Consider the following 19,809-nt stretch of genomic DNA (forward strand, 5'->3'; position numbering starts at 1 on the left):
GACTGTCTGATGACTGACTGACTGACTGACTGACTGACTGACTGATGATTGACTGATGACTGACTGATGACTGTCTGATGACTGACTGACTGACTGACTGACTGACTGACTGATGATTGACTGATGACTGACTGATGACTGTCTGATGACTGTCTGATGACTGACTGTCTGATGACTGACTGACTGACTGACTGACTGATGATTGACTGATGACTGACTGATGACTGTCTGATGACTGACTGACTGACTGACTGACTGACTGTCTGTGAGTGAAGACAGAAGAAGAAGACGTCACGAGGAGGAAACACTTAACAATCCTTTTCTTTATTCGTTTTTTGTCATTTCAATATGTCTGTCAGGGTTTGTTTTTTTAAGTTTTTATTTTAAATTAAAATTTGACACACTTATAAAAGACAGCATCTGCATAGAGTTGTCATCTTAAAGATCCATGGGGGCGGGGCACAAGAGAGGAGGGGGGGGGTTGGCAAATTGGTAAAGGGGGGGTACTGGCACATCACATGAACTAAACAGAACAGCCAACAGCAGTACGAGAGAGGGGGGGAGGAAAGGGGGGTTGGAGGGGGGGGGACAGATCGCTTTTACATTACGCTACGCACACATACACGCACACAAAAAAAACGGGACACAAGTTGCATTTCCGGTCAAAGTTGCGTCTAAATGGCGATGGCCCTGTCCTCCTTCGTCTCTGTCCTCACGTCTCTTTGCGGCCCTGTCCCCAGAGACAGCTCAGATCTCTACGAGGCCTCGTTCCAGGGTTTGTGTGATGACGTCAGTTCCTGCAGGAGCTCGCAGCTCATTGGCCGGGCCTGAACGCCTCTGCATGAATAGAAAAGCCCTTGATTCTCTGTATATTGCACTCATTGTTGTGGTAGGCCTGTGGGAGGCGACAGGCCGGGCCCAACACTAGGTGGCGACTCGGAGACGAACGTTTTCCTCAAACCCATCGAAGCTGCACTCGAACCAAATCACTCTGTAAAGCTCCTCCGCACAAACCTGAGCGCCTTCCGTCAGCCGAACCTTCTCAGAGAAACATGACAACGTTCAACTGGTTTGTGGCAAAGGATCGAGGCTACGTCCACACCACATCAAGCCGATCTCTGTCTCGTCGATTTCAGTCTGTTCACGCTAACGCACCCTCATACACGAAGCTTTCGGGTTGTTAGTTGCCGAAACGAACTGAACAGCAGTTGTTAGCAAAGAATAACGGGTCAGCAAGTCTTTTTCCTCCGTGTTGTTTCTACTCTGGTAGCTGAGGATAGGTGTTTTCTTTTGGAAAGAGGTCATGTGACAGGAGACAAATCAGAGAAGTCTTTGTCTTGACTGAAAAGAACCAATCAGCAAGAGGCTGTGAGTGTCTACGTTTCCAAACATCTCAGCTTTTGTTCATCCAGAATGGAACGCAGCTCTAATCCCGATCTAGTTTGAAAACTAGATTTTTCTAGTTTGAAAACTAGATCGGGACTAGCAGTATATAAACTTCTCTGTTTTCTGACGTCAGACAATTTGTTTTTTTAATGAAGTCGTATGGATGTAGCCTGAGATTTGATTTTCTGTTTGACCTCTGAGCGAAGTCTTGTGCTTCAATGCTTTGAGAAACTAAAGCGAAGAACTCCTGCAGGAACCGGTATGTTGGAATACGATGGTGCTAACGTCCTGGTGCTAACGTCCTGGTGCTAACGTCCTGGTGCTAACGTCCTGGTGCTAACGTCCTGCTGCTAACGTCCTGGTGCTAACGTACTGGTGCTAATGTCCTGGTGCTAACGTCCTAACAACCTTGAGACACGTCAGGGAAACGGACTGTTACCGTGATGACGCCTTTAGCTTTCCGTCACTCAGTCATGGAGACATGAGGAGGATCAGCTGTTGAGACGCTGACAGACGGGACGTCTATGTGGGACGATACCTCGTTTGTTTCAGTAACAGTTGACGCTCTACCCGTCGGCAGCTGGGTGTGTGGGGGGGGGCTGTTGGGGCGCTTCTCGGGATCTGGCTGAGCTCTGGGTACAAGTGGCAAGTGAAGAGTCCGAGGTTTCGGTTGGCTAATGAGCTGTGGTCGAGAGACAGTGATAAACAGAGGGAGAGAGAGAGTTCAAACCGCTAACAGGGCTTCTGAAGTGATCAGGGGGTGTGGCCTGGAAAGCCCTGGAGGCGGGACTTATTTTCCTAATATGGAGGGAAGCACTTTCATCAGAGGAGCCAGTGGGCGGTTCCTCTGGAACTGGAGTGATGGATGATGTGTGGTCGACACCGTGTTTACGCCCCCGAGGAACGGAACCTGCTGAAACTCCAGATCCGTCCACTTCTGTCGGGGATTTGAATTTGAGACAGAAATGAATAAAAAGATGTGGTTGAGTAAACAGCTGCTGGATCCCAGGTTTCAGCAGGCGGTGTAAACACGAGTCTGAACGGAGCGTGACGGACGAGGACGCTGGAGGCCACGTTTCTCCCTCTCTCTGTTTCTGTCCCTCTGCCACAAGGAAAGAAGAGAAGGTTGGAGGGCGGAGTCTTGGACGGGCGATATTTGACAGGAGAAGCGAAAGTGTCGAAAAAGGACAGAGATCGAACTACGTGTCAACTTTGACGGGAATAGATATCTCATGAGATTTATACATAGACATGCAAGTCATTTTTTCTCTCTTTGAAGTTATTTACAATAATTACATAACACAAAGAATCCAGTTTCAGTTTGACAAAATTGCGAGCATTCAATATTACTACTATTATTTATGATAACATAACTCAGTTTGTACTTCTTTAATTCATTGCTATTATAGAATCTCCTTTTTTATGTTTGATCACTTTGCGTGAAGCCGTTCGTTCTCCTTCTGGGTTTTTGCAAATGTTTTACTGCATTTTATTTGTCGTTAATGGTAATAATAATAATAACAATAATATTCATGATAAAGTTATTTAAGTTTCCTACTAGCTGTGGCAGAGGCCTTGTGGGTGTAGTCTATCTCCATGGTCCCTTCCCTGACCTCTCCCACCCCCCACTAGGGAAAAAACACTGATCAAATCAAATACTGTCTCATACGACGAGTGGGCGGAGCATCAAATAAATCATCGTCAGAAACAACAGTTAATATCAAGTTGCAGCTGCTACTGCCGACAGAAGCAGGAAGAAGCCACAACGAACAAACATTTCATTTATCATCATCCAGAGCAGGGCACTGAACAGGTTTTGGTTTTTGAAAATTGTTTCAGGAAGACAAAAATCATCGCAGAGAAGAGTTTAGTTTTCCGACAACGGAGGAACAAAAAGTACAACTACGTTGAATCCTCACAGTCTGATACTCAGCGTCTGTTGTGGACGAACATGGAAGACAGACGCTCGTCTGGTTCAAATAAACAAATGAATCTGCAGAAATAAAGACAGACCTAATGTGTCCACACACGTCTGATCAAAGAGTCCATTTTCAATTAGTGTGGGAGACAACATGCCACGTTACTTCCACACACACACATACGCTAACGGCTAACGGCTAACAGCTAACGGCTAACGGTAAATCAATCTTTGGAGTCTTGGCGTCGCATCCAAACTCTCTCCGGATGATTTTTTCCTGCTTTCGATACCCCGCTCTGAAAAAACTGTACACAGCCAATAGAAGCGCTTAATGGCCACGGAGCCACATACATACAGTTATAGAAATGCAGTTTGTTGGTGTAAGAGATATATATGTATGATATGTGTGTATGTGTGTGTTCTTGTCTATATGTGACTTCAGTGGATAAGGCTGCAGTTTTTTGTCACAAACAGGAAAATGCTGATTGAAGGTTTATTGGAGCTAGCTAGCTAACGAGCTAACACTGGACCCCAGGTGATGATGTTCTGTCACACCTCAATTTCTTCTCAGTTGCAGTAAAAGGATCAATTATCGTTCTAGCATGTGCACAACAGTAATCATATACAGGTCCTCTGGATACAATTTATATGATCAATTGACCAAAAACCAGCTGAGCCAATCAGAACTTTGTAGATTAAGGTTGAAGACCAGAATTAGTTTTAATGGGAAAAAATGTAGTGACAATCATCGATGCAGGACGCTGTACGACAACCTGCTGCAAAAACAACCCCTAAATAAATCTAAATAAATCTTTCTCTTTGTACAGGATGATGTGCATAGACATCAGAGACCATGATTTCTGATCGGACCTCCGTGTGGCGCAGATGAGTCAAGTTAGATAAATCACTACGTTAGTGTTTGCATAACTTGCACTTGTTTTCATCAAAGGCAAAGATGTCACACTTGGTAGCCGTCTAGCTTTTATACGAATCTCCAAATGTAATATTCATGTGTGTTCCGAGAAAAGTGCAGTCGAGGTAAAGAGTCAAACAACAGAAATAATTGAGTGGTGACATTTCAATCAATTACAACAGAGCGGTTAGCTAGCACTGCTTCTTCCCAGTTTACCCGACTGCTATCTTAGTGGAATTTAATGTTATTTGCACACAAACAGTGAGGAAGCTTCTTCCGGTTGTCTCAGTCCCGCGACTGACCCGCTAGCAAATCCTTCAAACCTGCAGACAAGCATTGACCTGTAGTGTGAACTCAGAGACTGAAACAAGCTGCTCACTAATGAATGACACCATCATAACCAGATTAACAGCAATTAATAAATAGAATAAGAACGCACAACCATTGTCTCCTTATACGTCTCAAATGGATAAATGTACATATGCTAGTTTTTCACAGATGATTATGTGTCATATTCCTCCACTCATGTGACGACAAACTAACATCTACAAGTGGAAAGGAAAGGTGGGGCCGAGCCAGACATCGTTTTTGTGGTGCGAGATAAGTGTTGGAATGGTTTGTAAGATTTGATTGGACAGACCAACATGCAGTGAGGGGTGGTGTTGGGCAGGGGGTGCTGGGCTTATGATTTTATAGTTATGGTACCACTTTATGTTTTATTCTACTTTATACTTTTTCATTTTGGACGTAACTCCGTAAACTTGACTCGCGTTGTGCTCTTTGATATAAGCGGCAAAACTTTTGAGAACACAAGAGGGGAAAGCAAAAAAACCTTTGGTTTGAATATACATAAATATAATAACAATAACAGTGACCATGGTGTCCATAAATATGTCTAATCTATTATTTCTTGACTTAAAAAAAAATAACTAACAACACGTCAAACGGCTTCAACCCTTGAACCTGCGATCGGATGCTTTGCACATCAAAACACACCTGTGCTGCTCTGACACAAACACACACACACACACACACACACACACACACTCACACATTTATGCACCAATCTTGTATCACTGGAGGAAGGGAGGGAGGCATGCAGCACACACACAAGGCCAGGCAGGGCGACATGAAGCTAGCCCACAGGTCGAGGGCTCCACACTTAATACAGTAATCAAAGATGGCGAAAACTCCACAAAAACACAACACAGGGTCGTGACCTCACAGGAAGTTCGGAGCTCAACGTCAGGTCTTGGGGGGGGAAGCAGTTAAGATGAAGTTGATGGCAGCATATTTGAAAAGTATCAACTTTTCCACAATGTTACAACAATATGTTACAAACAACCCATTGACACTTAACACCAACGTGTGTTTAACATTTAAATTAAATTCAAATAATTGAAACAGCAGAATAAGTTGGAACAAGTTAAGAACAAGTTAAGTAGGGCTAACCAAAGATGGGTCCATGAGCGGTAAAGTGCATGAGGTGGAGGCTGCTTGGGGTTGGGGTACAAAAACACCATCATGCAAACTCCACACTGCTTTTGCATGCCTTTATTATTATTATTATTATTATTATTATTATTATTATCACACAACGGGATTTGTGGGGTCTGCTGGGGAAGGTGAGGGCCGAGCCTGAACATCATTTTTATGAACAGTCAAACAACTACAAAACAAATGGGAGGAGCGATGACAGCAGGACGAGAAAGCAGGGGCGGGGCCTGATGGAACAGGAACCTCATGTACACATGTTCACATACAACAAAGAAAAGTCAGTGCTCACAAGCTGGCTGGTATCACGACGGCATCCACACATCACTGATTTAATCCACCGCAATCACCACCACCTCACCAGGCACCCGACAACCCTCGACCGCTGAGAGCCTGTTCCTGCCCTGACCTCTGTGTGGCTGTCTTGAGGAGGCCACAGGCAGGTGACCAACAGAGCACTGTGATTGATGGAGTCAAATGTATTGACTTTGAAAACAGCAGTTTTCTGGATTTGTGAATTCCCTAAATATGTCAAACACTTGTGAAGCAGAGCTCTGAAACAGAACAAGACACCTGGGAAATGTAGAATCCAACACAGTCAGGATCTGAGTCACAGGGGGAACAATATCTGGTTTCTAATGTTGATACTACACTCCAACAAAACCACTTGGAAACCACTCGTAAAGACTGAATGTAGCCATGAACATTGACAACACATTATCAGAGAAAGTGCTTAATTCATCTAAATCTACTATGAATCTGAACAAACATCTATTGGACGTTGCTGCTTGGAGGGGTTGGGGCTCTTTGCTTTACTGGAAATGGGTTCAATTTTCGTTTTGAGAATTAAAAGAATAAAATAAAAAGTTCCCATCTCAGCTTTCTCCGAACATAAAAATTCTGATCCTTTTTTTTCATCTAGCGAACACGTTACAGCACGAACAACATGGACTCTCGATAAAAGTCAAAACATTCAACAGAGACTCTTTCCTCATGTCGGCATGTCGCCCTGGACGCCTTGAAAGAGCAGCTGGCACGAAGAGTGGTGAACCACGCTGTGGCTCCGGTGCTTCGAGCGACTCCTGTCAAACACCAGATTCTGCTCCAGCATCTTGTCAGAGTGACAAGCGATTTGACTTTTAATCAAAGGATCAGGAGTTTTCTGTCTCAGTTTTTTGTCAGTATCCTTCATTCATCCAGAGAACAAATGTAAACATCAAATAACGTCCCAACTTGATAAACCTCGGGGCAGATTCAAGACACAGCGTTAGCGAGCTAGCAAACACTGTGTCGGTCAAATGAAACTGAACGAGTTTATTGCTTCGAGCGTAGTTTTCATTTAAGGTGGTATTTGTGGATAAGGCTAAACGGACAGTGAAAGTGTTGTGAGGGTGAAACGTCGTCCAGCACAGGCCTCAGCAGAGGTCAGTGACCCTTCGTATCACAGAGCCTGTGCACAGACCAACGTCCTCCATCAAACTACAACTTCGCAGTTGTCAACACACCCGTATGTCCAGTTTGGGGCAACACACACATTTGTGTTACGACTCAACATAGATCACATTTTCAGCAACAGAACAACCTATGCTTTTACAACAAATAGTGTTGAGGTTTAATGCAGGTGTATGTTGTCTCAGTCTAGAGCTCTGGTGACGTGAACATAATACTCAGAACACAGTGATGACTCACTTGTTTCTGTCACTTAGTCATGATTAGCCTAATTTAAATTAGCACGTTCTTTTCAGCGTCATTTCTGTAAAAAGAAGCAGAGAAGTCCGGTCGTCTTGTGCAAACATTCTGATAGCTGCTAATGCTAACACAAAGTGGGTGTTTTTTGCTTTCTGTATATTGCCACGTTTGCAGTGTCCAAATGTTTTACTGCTGTAAGCTGAAAACTATAATCTTATAAGCTAGCTACTAGCTTACAAACTGATAAGCACTCAGCTAAGAGAGCGATCGAAGCTAACGTTCAGATTATGTTCTGTCAGGCTACAATCTCCAGGAGGAAGAAGAAAATGTTTCTTAATTCTTTCCCTCGTTGTTCTGAACATCAGGAAAATGTCTTTAACATCAAAAATACCAGAAAACTCATCAATCTCCAACAAGCAGCTCCTACATGATCTACACAAGCTAACGCTACAGCATGCTAAGCCACACAGTCTAACACTAGCGTTGGCATGATGTGGGACACGGGAAAGTTAAAGGTGTGTGTGTTAAGGGGGAATTTCACGTGTGTGAAACATCAAATGTTCATGTGTGTCATGTGCTGTGAATGTGTGTGTGTCACATGTTCCACCTTCCACTGAGGAACCATCCTCTGCTGTTAAGTAGCACCTGTGTAGGTCAGGCATTCAAATAGTGTGAGTTGAAATCACACACACACTCACACACACACTCACACACACACACACACCCACACACACACACACACACACACACACACACACACACACACACACACACACTGGGATGCAAGAAGGAAACAGGCAAATGCATCAAATCATACGGACTAAACAACGACCACTAAATGATGAGGCCGATACGACACGCACTAGAACAGCAGCACCACACAACAACGAAGCAACAAACGCTCCCCTTTGAAAAACAAAAAGCAACAATTGACCACGACACTCAGTGACCGGGGCACACCAGCCACTAAAGGGTTTTCTACGTTTTCTGTCCATCTGCTTTGTTGTCTGACTTGTTTGTACGTTTTTAAATGTTTCATTTTACTCTATTTTATTCTTTAATTTTAATATGTTCTTCCTTTTTTAGAATCTTCCAGAAGAACAGATATGACGGATGTGGAGACGACAGCCGGCTTTGATGACGATATCTCAGCGACCTATCTTCATTGGCTCTCTGGGCAGGAGAGGCGGGACAGGTCGTCTTCCTGTCATCTAAACTGCATAGATTGACCGTCTGTCTCCTCCCACCTTCCCTTTAACCCTCCCACCGCGGTTCTTTCCCACCATTCACCCATCAGTCAACATGTTCTACCACTAGAGGGCTCCCTCCCCATGCTCTGTGGTTGTCGCTTCATTCTGTTTATAACGACTGAGGCAGCTGGCATTTTACAGGCTGACTGAGGTGAATGACAGGAGTGAGCAACCAATGAGGGATGGTTTTAAGAGATGGCTGAGGCAACGGCGAAGTCGGGCCCTGCCTCCTAGAAACAACTAGACGAGGTCGGTTGGACCAACACAGAAGCTGCTCGTCCTGCGGGACAAAGTTCCAGAGCCTTGCTTCACTCACATCTGCGCTCTCCAACCTTCAGTTCCAAAGACCCAGAGCTTTGGAAGGTTCTGACGGAGCTGAAAAGATGGAGGTGAGCGTTTTGTAGTCGAAAGACATGAGCTCATTGATTCAGAATAAGCTCAGTTACCAGAAAATAAACAAAGAAAGGTTGTCTCTGGAAGTCGTCCCGCAGACACAGCAGCGCCATCGCTGTCCTCGGAGACTCTCCAAAGATGAAAGAAACTTAAAGAATAAGAACAAAGTAAAAGAAACAAACAAACAGAGTAAAAGTCATATTTTAGGTCATAATCTTTTACAGGTAGCTAACCCATGTGTTGCTTCATGTTCAACACGTGTACACATACATCTGTAATAAATAGTTGGACTATTTGTACCCTCTGTTTATATGTTATGTATTTATGTCAGCTATAATGCGATGGTGTTTTTATTGTATTATTTTGTCTTTCTTTTGAACCCCACCCAACCCCGTGGTGTTTCCTCTTATCTGTGATGAGACTGTTATCTCTTCCTAGCTAATAGGTTTTCTGTCTTGCATTTGTGTTTCAAGTTTTTGTGTTGTTTTCGTCATTGGTGTTTCTTTTCTCTGCTGGCTGTCAGTCAGACGGGCGGTCGGTGTCGGTCATCACAGCGGCAGGCGGCGTCTTAGAAGCCCAGCGTTCCACCGATGGTCGACGCCAGGACCACGCCCAGGATGACGCAGCAGATGATGATCATGATCTTCTTCTACAGAGGGACAGCAGAGAGACACACGTGTGAGTAAAGACAGAAATATAATAACTAAACTATCAGTGTTATCAACAGACACGATCACATATAAGACCATTAGATATCAAATATACCATGATATCATCAAATAACTAAGTCAAACCAAACTGATCAGAAAAGCATTAGTGAGATAAGAACGACCTGAAATGACAGAAACCAACTTGTATTTAACATGTCCCATCTTCTAACATGGAGGAGGAGAGGTTTATGATCTCTACTGCAGCCAGACAGCAGGGGGCGATAGACACTTTGACTTCTCTTTAGGGAGCTGTCATGTTGTCCATCTATATTTAGGTCTGTGATCTCTGACTGGGTGTTTCCTGCAGTGTATTCTGGGAGCTCTGGTTCTTTGATGGACGTGTTACCTTGCGAGCCTGGCTCTGGTATTTGACGGCCTTCTTGGTGTCAGACACGGCTCGCTCCACGTAGTCGACGGAGTGTTCCACGTTGTACTCAATTCTGTCAATCATCTCTCCCTGAGAGGAAACATATGAGTTTAGCCGGCCACGCCCCTACAGTCGCTGAACATGCATTTCCTGTTGGCACATGACCTACCTGGCTCTCGACCAGCATGGCCATATCCACAAACATGTCGTGGAGCTCACGGATGCTGTTTTCCAGCTTGATGATCTCTGTGTGTCGGGTCTCGATCTCATTCAGAGCCTGCTTCGTCATCTGAGAGTCCATCTTAATCTGCCAAGGGGTCAACACCAACGTTATGTTACAGCCACACTTTGAAAAGAAGAGATCAAGTTTGTGTCTACGCTCGTAAAGTTGATCAGGATCAATGACTGATTGATTGATGAATCATTTCATCGTAGCCTGTGTCATGTATGTAAACTCTGCATGTCAGTAAACATCAGCTTCGTTGATAAACTTTTGGAAAAAGTGAAAACTTTCCTGCGGTGATGTCACCGGTGGTCATGATGTTCCTAATGTCACTTACCTGCTCCCGGTGGCACTTAACCCCCCCCCCCCCCCCCGTTAACCTCGTGTTCACTCAGCTCCACTGGTCAAAGATCCAGTGAGTCCACTGTGACATCACCAGTGGGCGTGGCTTCAACCAGAGGAGCTCAGCGAAGCGTTCTGATTGGCCGTTCTGTGTCCTTCTGACCACGAAATCGGCTCACATGATGCTTCAGTCACAAGACCTAAGCTTTGGCACTAGAAGATATGTGAGCTTTTAATTTGAAGGTGTGAACGATAATGTAAGCAAGCCTTCAAAATAAAAGCTCACATGATGCAGCAGCTGGAATCTCACTCATCCTCCCATCACCCCCTTGTGGTCATGTGACAATGGCCGTATTCACTTGATGCCTCAGCGCACCTCTGGGCCGTTTGGCACCCCCGACAGATATTGCCTATGATTATGGGATGCAGAACGGCCCAGGTTATGGTAACCCATGGCAAAAGCCGGGCTCAGGTGCGGTGCTTACATCATCGGTGAAGATGGCCAGCTTGCCGCTCTCCAACATGTCCTCCAGCTCCTCATTGGTGGTGGTTCTCCCAGCTGCACACAGAACACACAGAGTCACACGCTACATCACTTGACCAGAGCATGTGGTATGTTGCAGTACTGAATGATCTCCAGCTGTGTGTTGTAAGTATGTTGTTAGCAGGTGGTATGTTGCAGTACTCACTGATCTCCAGCTGTCTCTGGATGCGGTCCTTGCAGCGGTCGCGGTACTTGGACTGCGTGGTGTTGTACTCAGTCATCACCTCCACAAACTTACGTGACAGCGTGGAGTGCTGCAGGACGACAACGTTAGACACGTGTGTTAATAAAGAACAAACATACCATGAACTAAAATCATGGTTCTGACTCGAGACCTCAGTTGAATATGAAAGTGCTGCATCAATATTAAAATTATTATTAATAAGACTGTGTACTTTTACTTAAGTCACGATTTATCTGCAGTACTTAGATGTATTTTTGTGAATGTATTTTTACAGTGTCATGGAATTGTTGAACATATTTTATATATTTGTGGAAAACACAGAGATCTGAATATTGATGCTCCTGCAGTTCTCCTATCCACCACAAGCAGGCGGCAGCGAGCCAACTGAGGGAGGGTTAAGCAACCAATGACCAACCAGCAGAACACTGCAGGGTGATAGAAGGGTGCGGGAAATCCTACGCTCCCTGAACGTTCCCTGTGAGATGTTTAAAGACGCCTGGACATTTGAGTAGATTCTACAATCTGATTTATATTGAGAAGGTAACAGTTACCAAGGTAAAAGTAAAATATCAGAACAAATTATGTAACTACAACGAATCACATAACAAGGGAAAATCTTATAATGAATGTAAGATAAGTTTCATAATAATAATGAATTTTAATATTTCGAAAATTTCATGTTTGGAATTAAATAAATCAATGCCCAGAACTTTGCTTACTATATTTCAAATTAAAGCCTCTTGAATCAAGAATTGATCCTGACATTAAAATTAATGTTTATGGGACTTTTAATTTGAAAGTAGACAGGAAAGAGCTGCTTTTGTCTATACAGATAAACCAGCCAATCAGAATGATTTCCAACAATGTTTAGATAATAACGTTCAGACGTGAACTTCCTGTCTCACCTGTGTCTTGCGGATCCTGAGGTCCGCCGATGATCTGTTGAGACCCTCCTCCTGCTCGATGCTCTGCTCAATCGCTTCAGACACACACAGACACACACACACGGACACAAACAGATACACACACGATAAAGACAATTATGTAAGTTTATAAATCTGATGAGTCACAGAACTTGATGTGTCTGTCTCTTCTTGTGGCAGCGATGTCAGACGTGAGATAATGATCATAATGTACGATAATGTACGAAAGGAGTCGGGTCAGTAACGACATAACTCTGGTCATGTAGGATAATTTCATAATTGAGTGAGAAAGTCAGAAGCGATCAGTCCAGTAAAATGCTTCTTGTTTCTCTGATCAATCACTAGTGGAGGATGGAGGAGAAACAGGAAACGAATCAGAGTTACCTGTTCAGCTGAGAGATACAGGTTGGACAATGCTATAGGTTGTTAGTTGAACATGTGATATCCCCCCCCCCCCCCCCCCGCATGACAGGAAGACAAACCTATAGACATGCTGCAGAGTGTGTGTCTGTGTGCGTGTGTGAGACAGGACAATAACGCTCAGGCCTCATGGGGTTTCCAATTATAGCTTATCTCCAGCATCACAGCTTTTCTCAGTGTGCATGTGTGTCTGTTTGTGTGTGTGTGTGTGTGTGTGTGTGTGTGTGTGTGTGTGTGTGTCTGTGTGTGTGTGTGTGTGTGTGTTCCAACCTCTGGCTGTTCATATTAAAGCAGTGATGTCCTTGAACCATCAGCATGAACCAACGCTGCTGCACTGACTGACGAGCTTTCAACTGACTTGTGTGTGTGTGTGTGTGTGTGGGTGTGTGTGTGTGTGTGTGTGTGTGTTTGTGTGTGTTGATGATCCCTCTGCTCTAATAAAAGACGAGGTCGTGGTTTTTATCTGAAACTACACATCGGATGTGTGTGTGGCTGCAGTTTGTTTTCTATCTGCAGATGTTTCACATTAAATGTCGAGCACAAGCTTTTAATGTGAAACTTTAACAGGAAGTTGAAGTCAACCAATAAATGAAGAGAAAGATTGAATGTTTCAGGTTCTTTCAGGACTCGACTGGTTTGACTCACACCTCCTGAACATGTCGCCTGCTGGTGGCGCTACAGGCGAGGTCAGGAGGTCAGACCCTCACGTTCCTGGATTCAGACGTTCACACTTCCAGGGCAGCTGGAGGATTCATCCCCAGAACTAAAAGCCTCCTCGTCCGACTGACGGACACTTGAGAGGAGGTCAGAGTTCAGAGAGATATGTCTGTGTGTGTTTACCTTTTAATTTTGAACGAACTTTATTAGCTGTTTTCTTGATGTCAGCTGTGAGGTCCTCCAACTCCTGCTTGGTCTCTGCAAAAAAACAATCACAGAGCGTTGGTTGAAATGTGTTTGAAAACGTTTTGATGGTTTTTACTGGTGGACGTCAGCTCCTGGGTCACCTGGCAGGAAGTAAGGAAGCCTGAAGAGGACAACAACACACCAGAGAACATATTTCCAGCTCTATTTTAACTTGATAGTTTTCAGACATGACCTCCAGGTAACATGTGTAGAAGTGTCTACGAAGTGAGAATGCACCAGATGGAGCCTCGTGGCTGCTTCCTCTTCTTCTTCTACTGTTTAATTCTATCTCCACTTCCTGTGATTGGTCCAAAAGTACAAAGTGTTTTCACTGCAAAGCAACAGAACTCTCATTTCATTCATCTTTTACATCATCACGTCAACATGTTATGAAAACATGTTGATGTGATGATCTGTGAACATTCATGTAGTTTGATCATTTATCTATAATCAATATTATTTCTGGTTGTATGATCTGGATTTGATCTTGTTTGTATCCAAATAACTGGATCTGTTCTTTGATTTCTCTCCTTCTTGTTTCCAGGTTTTCTGATCCCTCATTCCTCTCATCATCACGAGGCATTCACCTGCTCATCACATGTTGCACATTAGTCATGATTATTACAGACGAGACTCACGTGTGGTCAGCGGTTAAACTCCTGGGCTGGTCTGAGGTGCACTTCACGTCATGCAGGTTAAACATGCGACAGAAAAACAGCAGGGACGGACGAGGGAAAAGACAAAGGTGGAAAAGAAGGGAACATCCAGGGAGAGAGAGCAGGAAGGAAAGAGGACGATAAAGGAAAGCACAAATAAAAGGATGGAAAAGAAAAAGAAAAAATAATCATCATCATCGTCATCATGCAACAACACAAAACATCAAACTAAAATCTGATCATGCAGAACGAAGAGACGACAAAATCGTGTTCCAGGGTGAAGTCTGATGTTATGGATCATACGTGTTCCAGGGTGAAGTCTGATGTTATGGATCATACGTGTTCCAGGGTGAAGTCTCATGTTATGGATCATACGTGTTCCAGGGTGAAGTCTGATGTTATGGATCATACGTGTTCCAGGGTGAAGTCTCATGTTATGGATCATACGTGTTCCAGTGTGAAGTCTGATGTTATGGATCATACGTGTTCCAGGGTGAAGTCTCATGTTATGGATCATACGTGTTCCAGTGTGAAGTCTGATGTTATGGATCATACGTGTTCCAGTGTGAAGTCTCATGTTATGGATCATTCGTGTTCCAGGGTGAAGTCTCATGTTATGGATCATACGTGTTCCAGTGTGAAGTCTGATGTTATGGATCATACGTGTTCCAGGGTGAAGTCTGATGTTATGGACCATATGTGTTCCAGGGTGAAGTCTCATGTTATGGATCATACGTGTTCCAGTGTGAAGTTGGATGTTATGGATCATACGTGTTCCAGGGTGAAGTCTGATGTTATGGATCATATGTGTTCCAGGTTGAAGTCTCATGTTATGGATCATACGTGTTCCAGTGTGAAGTTGGATGTTATGGATCATACGTGTTCCAGTGTGAAGTCTGATGTTATGGATCATACGTGTTCCAGGTTGAAGTCTGATGTTATGGATCATACGTGTTCCAGGGTGAAGTCTCATGTTATGGATCATACGTGTTCCAGTGTGAAGTCTGATGTTATGGATCATACGTGTTCCAGGGTGAAGTCTGATGTTATGGATCATACGTGTTCCAGGGTGAAGTCTGATGTTATGGATCATACGTGTTCCAGGGTGAGGTCTGATGTTATGGATCATACGTGTTCCAGTGTGAAGTCTGATGTTATGGATCATACGTGTTCCAGGGTGAAGTCTGATGTTATGGATCATACGTGTTCCAGTGTGAAGTCTGATGTTATGGATCAAACGTGTTCCAGGGTGAAGTCTGATGTTATGGATCATACATGTTCCAGTGTGAAGTCTGATGTTATGGATCATACATGTTCCAGGGTGAAGTCTGATGTTATGGATCATACGTGTTCCAGGGTGAAGTCTGATGTTATGGATCATACGTGTTCCAGGGTGAAGTCTCATGTTATGGATCATACGTGTTCCAGGGTGAAGTCTGATGTTATGGATCATACGTTTTCCAGGGTGAAGTCTGATGTTATGGATCATACGTGTTCCAGGGTGAAGTCTGATGTTATGGATCATACGTGTTCCAGGGTGAAGTCTGATGTTATGGATCATACGTGTTCCAGGGTGAGGTCTGATGTTATGGATCATACGTGTTCCAGGGTGAAGTCTGATGTTATGGATTATACGTGGTCCAGGGTGAAGTCTGATGTTATGGATCATACGTGTTCCAGTGTGAAGTCTGATGTTATGGATCATACGTGTTCCAGGGTGAAGTCTGATGTTATGGATCATACGTATTCCAGGGTGAAGTCTGATGTTATGGATCATACGTGTTCCAGGGTGAAGTCTCATGTTATGGATCATACGTGTTCCAGGGTGAAGTCTCATGTTATGGATCATACGTGTTCCAGGGTGAAGTCTCATGTTATGGATCATACATGTTCCAGTGTGAAGTCTGATGTTATGGATCATACGTGTTCCAGTGTGAAGTCTGATGTTATGGATCATACGTGTTCCAGTGTGAATTCTCATGTTACGGATCATACGTGTTCCAGTGTGAAGTCTGATGTTATGGATCATACGTGTTCCAGGGTGAAGTCTGATGTTATGGATCATACGTGTTCCAGTGTGAAGTCTGATGTTATGGATCATACGTGTTCCAGGGTGAAGTCTGATGTTATGGATCATACGTGTTCCAGTGTGAAGTCTCATGTTATGGATCATACGTGTTCCAGGGTGAAGTCTGATGTTATGGATCATACGTGTTCCAGGGTGAAGTCTCATGTTATGGATCATACATGTTCCAGTGTGAAGTCTGATGTTATGGATCATACGTGTTCCAGGGTGAAGTCTGATGTTATGGATCATACGTGTTCCAGGGTGAAGTCTCATGTTATGGATCATACGTGTTCCAGGGTGAAGTCTCATGTTATGGATCATACGTGTTCCAGGGTGAAGTCTGATGTTATGGATCATACGTGTTCCAGGGTGAAGTCTGATGTTATGGATCATACGTGTTCCAGGGTGAAGTCTGATGTTATGGATCATACGTGTTCCAGGGTGAAGTCTGATGTTATGGATCATACGTGTTCCAGTGTGAAGTCTGATGTTATGGATCATACGTGTTCCAGTGTGAAGTCTCATGTTATGGATCATACGTGTTCCAGGGTGAAGTCTGATGTTATGGATCATACGTGTTCCAGGGTGAAGTCTCATGTTATGGATCATACGTGTTCCAGTGTGAAGTCTGATGTTATGGATCATACGTGTTCCAGGGTGAAGTCTCATGTTATGGATCATACGTGTTCCAGTGTGAAGTCTGATGTTATGGATCATACGTGTTCCAGTGTGAAGTCTCATGTTATGGATCATTCGTGTTCCAGGGTGAAGTCTCATGTTATGGATCATACGTGTTCCAGTGTGAAGTCTGATGTTATGGATCATACGTGTTCCAGGGTGAAGTCTGATGTTATGGACCATATGTGTTCCAGGGTGAAGTCTCATGTTATGGATCATACGTGTTCCAGTGTGAAGTTGGATGTTATGGATCATACGTGTTCCAGGGTGAAGTCTGATGTTATGGATCATATGTGTTCCAGGGTGAAGTCTCATGTTATGGATCATACGTGTTCCAGGGTGAAGTCTCATGTTATGGATCATACGTGTTCCAGTGTGAAGTTGGATGTTATGGATCATACGTGTTCCAGGGTGAAGTCTGATGTTATGGATCATACGTGTTCCAGGGTGAAGTCTGATGTTATGGATCATACGTGTTCCAGGGTGAAGTCTGATGTTATGGATCATACTTGTTCCAGGGTGAAGTCTGATGTTATGGATCATACGTGTTCCAGGGTGAAGTCTGATGTTATGGATCATACGTGTTCCAGGTTGAAGTCTGATGTTATGGATCATACGTGTTCCAGGGTGAAGTCTCATGTTATGGATCATACGTGTTCCAGTGTGAAGTCTGATGTTATGGATCATACGTGTTCCAGGGTGAAGTCTGATGTTATGGATCATACGTGTTCCAGGGTGAAGTCTGATGTTATGGATCATACGTGTTCCAGTGTGAAGTCTGATGTTATGGATCAAACGTGTTCCAGGGTGAAGTCTGATGTTATGGATCATACGTGTTCCAGGGTGAGGTCTGATGTTATGGATCATACGTGTTCCAGTGTGAAGTCTGATGTTATGGATCATACGTGTTCCAGGGTGAAGTCTGATGTTATGGATCATACGTGTTCCAGGGTGAAGTCTGATGTTATGGATCATACGTGTTCCAGGGTGAAGTCTCATGTTATGGATCATACGTGTTCCAGGGTGAAGTCTGATGTTATGGATCATACGTGTTCCAGGGTGAAGTCTGATGTTATGGATCATACGTGTTCCAGTGTGAAGTCTGATGTTATGGATCATACGTGTTCCAGGGTGAAGTCTGATGTTATGGATCATACGTGTTCCAGGGTGAGGTCTGATGTTATGGATCATACGTGTTCCAGGGTGAAGTCTGATGTTATGGATTATACGTGGTCCAGGGTGAAGTCTGATGTTATGGATCATACGTGTTCCAGTGTGAAGTCTGATGTTATGGATCATACGTGTTCCAGGGTGAAGTCTGATGTTATGGATCATACGTGTTCCAGTGTGAAGTCTCATGTTATGGATCATACGTGTTCCAGGGTGAAGTCTGATGTTATGGATCATACGTGTTCCAGGGTGAAGTCTCATGTTATGGATCATACATGTTCCAGTGTGAAGTCTGATGTTATGGATCATACGTGTTCCAGGGTGAAGTCTGATGTTATGGATCATACGTGTTCCAGGGTGAAGTCTCATGTTATGGATCATACGTGTTCCAGGGTGAAGTCTCATGTTATGGATCATACGTGTTCCAGGGTGAAGTCTGATGTTATGGATCATACGTGTTCCAGGGTGAAGTCTGATGTTATGGATCATACGTGTTCCAGGGTGAAGTCTGATGTTATGGATCATACGTGTTCCAGGGTGAAGTCTGATGTTATGGATCATACGTGTTCCAGTGTGAAGTCTCATGTTATGGATCATACGTGTTCCAGGGTGAAGTCTGATGTTATGGATCATACGTGTTCCAGGGTGAAGTCTCATGTTATGGATCATACGTGTTCCAGTGTGAAGTCTGATGTTATGGATCATACGTGTTCCAGGGTGAAGTCTGATGTTATGGACCATATGTGTTCCAGGGTGAAGTCTCATGTTATGGATCATACGTGTTCCAGTGTGAAGTTTGATGTTATGGATCATACGTGTTCCAGGGTGAAGTCTGATGTAATGGATCATATGTGTTCCAGGGTGAAGTCTCATGTTATGGATCATACGTGTTCCAGGGTGAAGTCGGATGTTATGGATCATACTTGTTCCAGGGTGAAGTCTGATGTTATGGATCATACGTGTTCCAGGGTGAAGTCTGATGTTATGGATCATACGTGTTCCAGGGTGAAGTCTGATGTTATGGATCATATGTGTTCCAGGGTGAAGTCTCATGTTATGGATCATACGTGTTCCAGGGTGAAGTCTGATGTTATGGATCATACGTGTTCCAGGGTGAAGTCTGATGTTATGGATCATACGTGTTCCAGGGTGAAGTCTGATGTTATGGATCATACGTGTTCCAGAGTGAAGTCTGATGTTATGGATCATACGTGTTCCAGGGTGAAGTCTCATGTTATGGATCATACGTGTTCCAGGGTGAAGTCTGATGTTATGGATTATACGTGTTCCAGGGTGAAGTCTGATGTTATGGATCATACGTGTTCCAGTGTGAAGTCTGACGTTATGGATCATACGTGTTCCAGGGTGAAGTCTGATGTTATGGATCATACATGTTCCAGTGTGAAGTCTGATGTTATGGATCATACGTGTTCCAGGGTGAGGTCTGATGTTATGGATAATACGTGTTCCAGGGTGAAGTCTGATGTTATGGATCATACGTGGTCCAGGGTGAAGTCTGATGTTATGGATCATACGTGTTCCAGTGTGAAGTCTGATGTTATGGATCATACGTGTTCC

General features: G+C 43.9%; 1 protein-coding gene across 1 annotated transcript in view; it reads right to left on the reverse strand.

Moving 5' to 3' along the window:
* Nucleotides 1-303: 303 nt before the first annotated feature.
* stx1b (syntaxin 1B) overlaps nucleotides 304-19,809 on the reverse strand; it is a 39,354-nt gene continuing 19,848 nt past the window's right edge. Inside the window, exons 4-10 of the mRNA XM_062408240.1 lie at nucleotides 13,597-13,671; nucleotides 12,319-12,392; nucleotides 11,375-11,483; nucleotides 11,171-11,244; nucleotides 10,290-10,427; nucleotides 10,100-10,210; nucleotides 304-9,692 (exon numbers count right to left, since the gene is read on the reverse strand). Of these exons, the coding sequence (XP_062264224.1) occupies nucleotides 9,612-9,692; nucleotides 10,100-10,210; nucleotides 10,290-10,427; nucleotides 11,171-11,244; nucleotides 11,375-11,483; nucleotides 12,319-12,392; nucleotides 13,597-13,671 (662 nt within the window). The 3' untranslated portion in view covers nucleotides 304-9,611. The remainder of the gene's footprint in view (nucleotides 9,693-10,099; nucleotides 10,211-10,289; nucleotides 10,428-11,170; nucleotides 11,245-11,374; nucleotides 11,484-12,318; nucleotides 12,393-13,596; nucleotides 13,672-19,809) is intronic.

Source organism: Platichthys flesus, chromosome 16 (assembly GCF_949316205.1).
Source record: "Platichthys flesus chromosome 16, fPlaFle2.1, whole genome shotgun sequence".
Classification (NCBI taxonomy): domain Eukaryota; kingdom Metazoa; phylum Chordata; class Actinopteri; order Pleuronectiformes; family Pleuronectidae; genus Platichthys; species Platichthys flesus.